Source organism: Scaptodrosophila lebanonensis, unplaced genomic scaffold (genome assembly GCF_003285725.1).
Source record: "Scaptodrosophila lebanonensis strain 11010-0011.00,11010-0021.00 unplaced genomic scaffold, SlebRS2 tig00000368-arrow-arrow-pilon, whole genome shotgun sequence".
Taxonomy (NCBI): Eukaryota; Metazoa; Arthropoda; class Insecta; order Diptera; family Drosophilidae; genus Scaptodrosophila; species Scaptodrosophila lebanonensis.
Window position 1 is genome coordinate 122,902 of NW_022060664.1, and position 11,257 is coordinate 134,158.

An 11,257-nucleotide genomic window follows, 5' to 3' on the forward strand; every position below is an offset into this window, starting at 1 on the left:
AATGGGAGGAGATTCTCGTATCCCTCTTGTGTAATTCGACGTTGCTGATTCTGATTGGTTCAGCTGAAGATTAGCTAATTAGCTACACTGTAATTCTTCTAGCATCTGTGCTTGTTGGACTGACATGTTGGATCGTACATAGTTCACTACCTCATCCCTCGAATTGAGGTATGAACTACTCTGTGAAGGTGGTTCATTATGTACTGGACCTAAATTTACTCGCGACGTCGATCTAGTGGACATCCCTATTTTAGGAGTAGCGCCCCTACCTCTTCCTCGCTTATGTTTGGAAGCCCCTTTAGATACCAATGAGTTATCCATAACCTCCAACGATTCTACACCGTTAGACGGTATTGCCCCTGCCGAACTTAGTTCAGCCGCTAAATTATTGTTTGAGTACGTTAATTGCATAAACGTACAATCTACCACACATATCGGACGCTTAGGTTTAACCCTGATAACTTCGACAATGCAGTTCTTGTGGAATCTGTGTTTGCAAGGAGTGTTGGCAGCCAGATCTGCTGCTGTCATAACCTCATTACATATACCACAAAAAGGGTCCTGCCTCTCCAGGGCAGCTTCTATATTTTCGTTACTATGATGTAGCGGCATTCTGTCAAATCTGTTTAAGTCAACGCCGTGATTCAATTAAGAACAGCGTTTAAATTTTTCCAAATGTAATATTGTCTTCACACGCAATCTGTCTTTCATCTTACTACTGATACTCACAAAATACTCAAAAATCAGGCCGAAATAGATACGGTACAATTTACAACTATTAAAACTAGTGGCTATTGTTAATTTGATTGGAGAGTATACTGAATTGTTGGACAACGTCCGAACTGTCCAGAACATTGTAATCCATAACAACTCGAAAATGCTCCCTACTTAGTATTTCCATTTATAAAAAAAAACTCCTGAAGATGTATTTACCTGGCTACCTAGATCTATTTTGGTCGACCAATCCTCAAATCAAACAGTTTCTAGATACCTTAAAAAACACTTCCGAGCTTCGTAATGCAAAATCTATGTGATCTTATTTTGGCTGGTATTTTAGAGCTTAGACGGGCTAAATTCCAGTTTCTACTTTTTTACCTTATTTGGAAGCAAGTTTGTTCTTCCAGATATTTGCTAATCAAACGCATGATCTAGCCCCACGTTGGGCGCCATTTAAATGTGTAGTGTACCACTAATCTCTCTCCCTCCTGAGGAAACGATACCTCAAAAGGTTGAATGTGTAGTAGGGCTCGAGGTTGCGCATTCTTGCTGTGCTCAAGTCTAGCTCGTCGGATCGGTCGGGGTTTTTTCTCACCGAACTACACGGGTTACACATCCAAAATAAAATGCGCATACAGAAGAATTCTATAGGATGTGAAGGATTAATAATAATAGAAAAAAAATGCAATATTCACAAACCGACCATACAAAGTTTAATTGTTGCCATCTATTTACGCCTGAAAGAGGGAACTCAGGTGGTATTGTCCCTCTGCTTTACCCTCCCAACCATGACAACAGCCAATTATATTTGGGTTGCCCCCTATGTAAAGGCTTTACCTCTTCATCGTATTTTGTGAGAATTCAGCGTGACTACTCGACAGACTAAGTAACAAACTTAAGGACTAATTATTTCAATTCAATAATAATTCATATTATATAATTTAATAAAGAACATTTTTTGTTTTGTTGGTTGAGTTTTACAAAAAGAAAAAAAAAAGAATGTGTATATAACGAAAAAAAAAGAACCTTAGATTTAACTAATTAAATTATCTAGAGGATGATATTTCATATAACATATTTCATATTTCATGGCATAGAGATTCGTTTTCGTTCATAACAAAATTTAAATTCATTAACATTAAAACATTGTCGCACGGAAAAAAAAAAGAAAAAAAAAAATACTAATCAAAATAAAGAAAATGCAATAGAATTTCGCTTGAACGTGCTAATCCATTCTACTTGAGTCGGGTATCAAATTTATATATAAGTATATATGTATATAATTATTTATTTGTTTGTTACTCCACATCGACAAAAGAATTTAAATCTCCTTATCATTGTATTGTAATAAATATATTGTAATAGGTACCATTAATTTTTACTCACTCAGCATTCCGGTCGCAATCGTTGGGCCCAAGATGACGATGACGCGCTGTTTAACAACAAAATCATTATAAATGTGGAGATATTGAATTATATACCCACGGCGCAAAGTATCAGTTACTTTGTGCTTCAGAATTCAAACTAAGACTTAAATCAATCAAAATATCGCATTTTCTTTATCATAACCATCCTGGCGGTTATAGTTATCCGCTTAAATATTAAAAATATTTCAAATATTATAGCTTAAGGCAAAAATAATAGCAGCTGTCGATCTTATCGCTTCGGTAGAAACCAAAAGGAAGACAAAAACAAGTAAAAAAGCTAAAGTCGGGTGTCCCGACTTTGAAATACTCTGTACATATGTTTACAATAATTATAGAAAATAAAAAAAAATTGGATCGATTTTACCTCTCTCGGTATTCGAACTCACGTAAAGGGTGTATAATTGCACATTTACATAGCAATTGCGTCTGTGTGAGTGTATGTATGCCTATGCGCATATATTCGTGTCTGTGTATTTTCGCAGTCAACCAAACAGCAACATCAACAACAGCAGCGCTGCATCAGCAAATATATTTATGGCTATAACTTCTTGTTAAATCGGTCTATCATAATGAAATTTGGCATACGGACACATAATAACAAACTGGGGGTATTTCCAAAATTTTAGTTCGAAATTCCAAGAATTACGGGAGTTACGATTTGCGGGGTAGAGGGGGGAGGGAGGGAAATTCCAAAATATACATTTTCTGCGTATTCACATATGGCACCTGGGACTAAAATTTGGTGTTCCTAGGTCTTATAGTCTCCGAGATATAGGCGATTATACGAATGGAAAATCGGGAAAACCCCCATAGGGGGGAAATCAAAAAAATAAAACAAACTCGTATAGAATACACACATAACGCATCTTTGTGCAAAATTTGGTGTCTCTATCTCTTATAGTCTCTGAGATCCAGGTGTTCATACGGACGGACAGACGGACAGACAGACAGACAGGGCTAGATCGACTCGTCTCGTCATGCTGATCAAGAATATATATACTTTGTGGGGTCTGCCACGCCTCCTTCTGCCTGTTACATTTTTCAGCTCCCGCAAACCTAATATACTCTTGTACATTTCATGTACAGAGTATAAAAAAACAACACCAACTATTGGTACATCATTCACCTAGGTGCATCTTTTACATTTTTAGCTTTTAAACTTCGCTTCGCTACGAACGGCTGATACTTCAAAGCTTTTGGGTACGTGTATGAACGAGATATATATATATATATGTCTATACTCAATTATTCCCCTTTTCGGGTACGGGGAGGTGGTGCGGATACAGTGGTAACAAAAGAATCTACTCCAACGTCTGCTTTGGTGTAGCTTTCCAAACGTGAATGATGTAGCCGCGTGGGCACCGCTATCGCCAAATTGTAGGAGTGCGGGAGCGTACAGGTCAGTTACAGTTGTGGAGTACTAGGTGTCGAGAACGTGTTCAAGGTCACGTAGTCACCGGTATCTCAGCGAAGCCCGAGTCGACTCTAAAACGCTGCCAATTCTCCAGCCCCCCTTCTACGCTGCCGAACTGATGGCAAATGTTGGTAGAAGGCGGCTAGACTGGCACTGGATTACAATAAGTTATGTTTGTAATTAATGAACTTTGGAAACACTCATCCATACCTTTCTATTTCTGGGTCGCTCAAACAAGAAAATCACTGCACTTTATTTGTTAGTTAATGCTCAATATGTGTCCGTCTCGCCCCTTTATGGCACTTATAAAATTTTATGCAAATGATTAAGACACGTGGACATTTTAGTTTACTTTGGTTCTCACTACCCATGTACGTCCGCGCTTGACTAAGGGCTTTGAACATTTGACCGCCTCAGTTTAGCGACCGCCTGAACCGCGTGTTAAGCTGAGCTTTTGGTCTCTCTCTAACGGTATAATCATACGATACTGGCGCTAGCCACGTAGCGGTTCTTGTATAAATAAAATTAGGGTGGGTCAGGACTTTACAATTAATGTAAAGTGAATCATTACAATAGCATTCTATTTGAATCGGCTACTACACCACAGATAAAGCGGCAAGACTCATTCGAAGAAGCTTTGTCTGAAGAATGCCCATCTTAAATCTTCCGTTTGATTTGTATGTCTTTCAGGTGAAATGCACCTAGTTTCTTTCCGGTAGTATCCGTGAGCTCATAATAATAGGGACTCCGTTTCTTGTAAACTTTGGCGGTAACAAACACCGGGGCTAATTTCGAAGAAAACTTTTTGATGGCCTTACTCTGGGCAAAATTCCTTGCAAAAACTTCATCACCTGTACGCAGTTCAACATCGCGACTGCGCAGATTGTACCTGCGTGCGTTGTCGTCATGAGCTTTGTTTATGTTATGTTTAGCATCTTGTCGGGCCAATTGTAATATATCTTTGTGGTCAATTCTCACGTCATATTTTAGCAAATTTAAGTTGCGCAAAAGCGCGTAATCTTTCCCATTAAGAATCATGTTTTGTCCAAATGCCAAGAAATAGGGCGAATAACCGGTGCTTCGGTGCAGAGTTGCTCTTAGCGCACCACTTATAGCACTCAGATGACAATCCCAATTCTCATGTTCGTGGTCGATATAAGCGCGTATCGCTGCTAAAACTGATCGATTTAATCTTTCACTGGCATTGGCCTGAGGTGAGTATATAGCCGTAAAGCGATGCGTTACGCAAAACTGGGTTTAAGAACGCTTCAAAAATACTCAGAATGACCTGTGGAACTCCAAAAGTATAAAATATGGCGCTTTCTAAGTACTCACATATTTTAGGTGCTGTAAACTTCTTAAGCGGACTGAGAAAATGAAATTTCGTATTGTGATCCACGACGATAAGTAACCCAATATTGCCATTTTTAGTTTTTGGGTACGGACCTAGTAGATCTAAATAAAGTTTCTGAAATGGTCTATCAGATGTTAACGGTTTACCCATTGGAGGTTTTAAGACTATGTTGGGGCTCTTTGTGGTGCGACAAACGACACAGTCCGATATATAAGCACGTATTTTGATGACCATTCGAGGCCAAAACAAATAACGTCTTAGTTTCTCTACCGTTTTTACCATTCCACAGTGGGCTGAGCTTGGTGAATCATGCGCTTGAAATAAAATATCAGGGACTAACGCAGAAGGGACCCACAGTTTCCAAGCACTGCTATCTTGAGACGAAATGCCATTACTAAAATCTGTTCTTTTATACACGTAATTATCCACAACCTTCAACTCGGGTAGTTTGGCTTGATTAACTTTAACTCGTTCCATTAGGCCCAAATATTCAGCCGATTGAAAGTGTGTAGATTGAAGATCAACCATAGGACCGTTAGATACGAACTGCTCCACGACTGGTTCATTCTGACGTGATAATGCATCTGCAACGACGTTTTCTGCCCCGCGCCTGTGAGTTATGGTAAAAGTGAACGCTTGTAATTTCATGGACCATCTAGCTAGTCTACCCGATAAATCTTTTTGTCGCATTAACCATTGTAGCGAGGCATGATCAGTGATAACAACGAAGTCTTGACCTTCTATGTACGCCCGACATTTTTTAATACCCTTTAACACATCTAAGCATTCCAACTCGGTAACGGAATAATTACGCTGAGCTTTTGTTAATTTCTCTGACATGTAGGCTATTGGTAATTCGACTCAATTTTGGTTCTGCGCCAACACACACCCAATGCCATATGTGCTAGCATCACATAACAAAATAAACTGCTTCGAGAAATCTGGTGTAATCAATATAGGGGCTACAGTTAAACAATTATTCAATGCTTCACATGTTTGTGTAGCATTTGCACTCCATTTAAGCGACTTTTTGTTCTTTAGCAGCTCTGTCAGCTCTGTCTGACGAACCGTCGATACCATCCGGCCAAACCTAAGAACCGACGCAATTGTTTCACTTTGGTAGGAACTGGGAACTCTCTGATGAATTTGATTTTATCAGAGTCTGTCATTATAGGTCGTTGTCCGATGATAAAGCCAAGATATTTGATCTCTCGTATACAGAACTTGGATTTTTCTACATTAATAGTTAGATTTGCCTTACGTAAATACAAGGCTATCTCCTGCAGCAAAACAATATGAGAATCGAAATCGTCCGAAAGAATTAACAAATCGTCTAAATATACAAAGACTCTTGTGCGCAGATGGGCTGGTATTACCTGACCATAAGGCGACAGAGGGTTTGTGCGGCATTACACAATCCGAAAGGCATCATTTTATATTGGTAAAGAGGTCTGTTGGCCACGGTGAAGGCAGTATATTGGCGTGATTGTTCATCAAGAGGAATCTGCCAATATGCATGCTTCATGTCTAAGCCGGTGTTAAAGCTTGCTGGTGGCAAACGACTTAAGATGCCATCTATGTGTGGTAATGGATAGGCGTCCCGCCTTGTCACCTTATTTACTTCTCTGGAATACAGACATAGTCGATATTTTTCACCCTTTTACAACATGTTGTCTACCTCCGCAAACATGAGCTTTTCTACCGCTGGCGAAACTGGCCAATGACGTTGTTTTATGGGTACTGCTGGTCCTACATCAATGGAATGCTTAATCAAGTTGGTTTGTCCCAATCCTGCCTTAGCGAATGAAGGAAAAATGTCTATTACTCAATTGAGACGCTGCTGCTGCTCTTTCGACAACACATGTAATTTAAGTGACTCGTCTGCGCTACTGGCGGACCCTACATCCAACTCAGACACCTCTACTGAAGTCGTTATTTTGTTAAACAGACCGAATTTGCTCCAAAAATCAATCCCTAAGTATACGTTTTGTTTTAGCCCAGGGATAATGAAAAATTCGAGTTCTCCCGTCCTTCGCAGATATGTTACTTTAGCAGGAAAATTTCCTACCACTTTGCTTTCCGTTCCGTTGGCAGTACGAATGTTCCCACAACATCTTTTAACTTTGTGGTTTGCCATCCATGCCATCGATGCAGTTCCTCCCATACAACTTATTGTAGCGCCTGAATCAAGTAATGCTAAATATTTTTCCCCTTCAATCTCCACTTCCGTATATAGACGATTGTCTGCATTCAGCAAAACAGCTGATACTATCTTTTTATGGTTGGCTCGAATAGTTTTCCAAAATGATCTTAAGCGTTGCGTGGAGCGTTTAAGCTTGTAATTACTACACGGCTAGCTCAAAAAATGTGCCTCAATTGTTTGAATGTGGGTCATATAGTTTCCAGCTGCGAAGCTTCCAAGTGTCGGGTGTGTTCAAAACTACACCATTCGTTGTTGCACAGATACAAAACACAAGACAAATCTCTCCATGACTTCATGAGAGAGTATCGTGACCTTGGGCATATGTCTGCTCTTGAATCTCCTCCTCCAGGACAGCTCTACTATATTCCTCATCAGTGTGTCCTGAGGTCTGAAAGCACCACAACCAAATTGCGTGTGGTGTTTGACGCTTCTAGTGAAACGTCAACGGCTCTATCATTAAACGATAAGTTAATGGTTGGGCCGACTATTCAGAGGGAGCGTTATTCAACACTTGTAAATTTTCCGTTGAATAAATACGCAATTACTGCCGACATCTCCAAGATGTACAGGCAAATAAACGTGTCTGAAAAAGACAAAAATTACCAGCTCATTCTTTGGCGAGAAAGCGCCTCTCATGAGCTGCAGTCCTTTAAGTTGAACACTGTCACATACGGGACTGCATCAGCGCCATTTTTAGCTGTGCGCTCGTTGTTTGAATTGGCAAATATTTATGCTCGATCTCACCCTATAGCTTCAAATGTCATTAAAAATTGCTGGCTCTTCAAGATGATGTATGTCGTTGTCATCTGCATGAGGATAGCTCTACTTCGTTGAAGCCGACAAAGCGGAATATATTATCTCGTTTGTCTGAGCAACTTGGACTTTTGTGCCCCATCGTCACAGCGGCCAAAACTCTGTGGCAAGAGCTGTGGCGATTTAAGATGTTAGTTGGGTTGCTAAAGCAACAGATTTGCGTGATAAATAGTCGTAGGTCTTGCTCAGCAGTTTTACATAGCTGCCTTCGATGCAAGCCCAACTGTAGCATACAACGTAGACTTTGTGGTGAGCTGATGGTAGGGCAGATGTGTGAAACGACCTCGCGCTGGCATACCGGCATCAGTTTAGTCTACTGGTGGGAGTGGGTTATGTTGAGGGTACCGCAACACTGCGTGCTCACAAAGGTATATTATTTTATTTATTAAAAAATCGCGTGCTGTTTTGAGGGAGGAGGGAAATGATGTTCTATCAAAGCGATCAGTTATAGGGAGGAAAAGAAGGATGGGGGGGGGGGGGGGGCAGAAAGTATTAAGAGAAGAAGCTTGCTACGCTAGGAGTCATAGTTGCAAAATGAGCTCGCAATGGTGGTAATGAGCGGCTCGAGTAACCCCACCCTTCCATGATAGTCATGCTGCATCTACAAAAATTGACGATCCCTAAGCACTACGGATTCCTAAATTGGCTCACGGACGGCACACATGATTCCCGAATTTAGACACTTACGTCGATTTCATTAAAAATGTATTCATATTGAAAAAGAAACTAGTAAATAAACAACAAAAAATTCACGGAGTTTTTCGCTTCATCGATAATCACTATAATCCATATTAAAAAGGGAAAACACAATAATAAAAATAAAAGCAATAATAATTAATAATAGTAGTAATAATAATAACAAGAAATACAATAATTAAATACAAATTCCATGAAAGAATTTGAGCAGTATATAAATGTGCATAGCAAAGAAAAAATAATGCAGTTCGGTATTGACCTATATTTAAATTATGCTGTCCAAAAAAAAAAAAATTGATTTCAATTTCGAATATACAATTCGCAAAATAAGAAACAACAAAAAAATATGGACAAGGAAAAAAAAAATATGCGCAAACGAAAATTGCATATGTTTTGTGCAGTAAAATGTATTAATGCACTAAGGTCAATGACCAATTTAAAGCACACAGCTGACTACAATGTCGGCATTGCTTCGAATTTGCATTAGAATTTCAATAGAGAGCTATTAAACATGCCCGCTTAAAATGAGCGCTTTAAGTGCGGACAAGGTAATCTTTAATGATTCCCCTCACCTTATTCCTTCGTCACCGAATGATTTTTTAGATTGCCTTCTTGAACTCTCTTTTGTGTTTGTTAATCTGGTGTTTGTTAATGATGTTAATAATGCTGTTGTTCTCCTTTAACACTGCCTGAAGGTATCTATCATCCAACTCTAGAAATTAGTGTTCCCTTTTCTTGATATAGTGTAGGGTCTTCTGAGTGCAACATGCCTCGCAAATGCTTTCGTAATTGTGATTTTGTTATGCTTAACAGTTTGATTTTAAATATTAACTGGTCTTTCTTATATAGCTCCACTGATATAGATGTTGCTTCAAAATTTTTTTAAGACACCATGTATTCCATCTTCAATGTCTGTGTTCCCAATAGCGTCGCATCATCTTCTACTCTTAAACCTCCATGGTTTACGCGTAGACTTTCTAACTTAAAAAACATTAAATCGAGATGTTTTAAAAAGTTCATAGAGTCTGGCTTATCTGATGACTTCTCCAAATATTCTATTGCAAAATCTAATTTTATTCTGTTAAACTCCCTGTGTTGACGTGGCAGCACTGCTAGTAGCCTGCATGGCAAGCTGGCAACATTTGCTAGCAACATTCGCTAGCAACATCTGCTAGCACAGCGCGGCTGACGTCAGCGCCCTCTCTCTCCCACACGCTAGTTAAGGACCAGAGCGCTGTAACTAGGTTAAGTTAGTTACAAATTGTCTTTATACGAAGTGAATACATACGTGCAGAAGAGCACTTTGACACCTGAAAATCCCGCCATTTTGTTCTTGTACTGGAGTTTGGATATTTTATCCCCGACGCCCCCCGACTTTTACATGGTCCTTCGAGCCGGATCCTGCTGACGCACCTCCATCCATACTCATCCTCGTTTTGTGCCAGCCATCCGTTCGCCCCAGCTTGTTCCTGGCGTTGGACTCCTATAAGGGAAAACAGCTAAGTAAAAAGTTACTTTTGGCTCAGTACTTACGCCATATTGGTTTTTTCTGTCGGTCTGTCCGCCGACTTCCAAAAACGGAATCCGCATCCCGCTTTCCGTCCCTGATCCAAGGGCCCCATTCGTATACGGCTGATACCGCGCCGGTCAGCTCAACCAAAAATACATAAAGTGCACGAATTAGCAGTATAGAACCAATCTGTCCGTTCGCGATTGCATACCGGCATACTTGGGACGTGTTCATTCATATGTGCAACAAGTGTCCAGTGAAAAACACAACTGGACTTGCCGTCCTAACGCACTATCACTGCATAATCACCGTCACTTACAACAAACATATGTTTTGATGCTTGCATAGTCCACAAACATACATATTTCCTAATGCTTGCAGATTCCACAAACATACATATTTGTTAATGCTTGCATGTCCCACAAACCACAAACATATTTTCTAAGCGCTTGCATGTTTCCGCGCACAATAAATATACGTTTTTGTACATCTGCTTAAATATTTATACACTTGCACACTACGCATCATCCATATACTGGTACATATATATTCCGAATCTACCCAATAACCATAGTTCCCCACATGCTTACATACAAATATACATATTAAATCCATATTAAACATACATTCACAATCATATGTTCATATTTACAATTACACATATTTACTAACACATTTCCTGTAACACGACACGGTCGGTCCGCGACTCCCACCAACTTACCCGTATTCCGGTTAGCACTCCGCTCCAGTCGTGCCATATCCAGCGCCAGCGCCAGCGCCAGTGTGCGCTCACCGGCGAATATTCTATTTTTTTTAGCATAAAATTCTTATTTGCACAATTCGTCAACAAGTGATGCGCACTTGTTGGGAACCGGTTATCGAAATATCGAAAATTTGGAGTGTGACCGAATATTAGTTACGGTCACGAATTACAAATAATTTACATTAATTTCGATAATAAAGGGAAAACCGATTGCTACTGGCAGCAGTGATTTTGTCACAACAAAGATTTAATAAAATTAAAAATAAATTAAATATCGGTGGCATTTGTTTCCTTTGGAGTCACATTGCATATTTCAGCGCATCCTGAGGAGTTATTGACAATTTAATAAGGATTTATTGT

The 11,257-nt window shown here is 39.7% G+C and overlaps 1 protein-coding gene across 1 annotated transcript; it reads right to left on the reverse strand.

Annotated features, from left to right (window-relative positions):
• Positions 1–9,978: 9,978 nt before the first annotated feature.
• On the reverse strand, positions 9,979–10,458 carry LOC115630228. Its single transcript, XM_030526782.1, has 3 exons — positions 10,158–10,458; positions 10,030–10,107; positions 9,979–9,998 (listed from the first exon to the last, which is right to left on the reverse strand). The coding sequence occupies exons 1-3, from the start codon at positions 10,366–10,368 to the stop codon at positions 9,979–9,981; spliced, it is 309 nt and encodes a 102-aa protein (XP_030382642.1). The 5' UTR covers positions 10,369–10,458.
• Between the last annotated feature and the right edge of the window lie 799 nt (positions 10,459–11,257).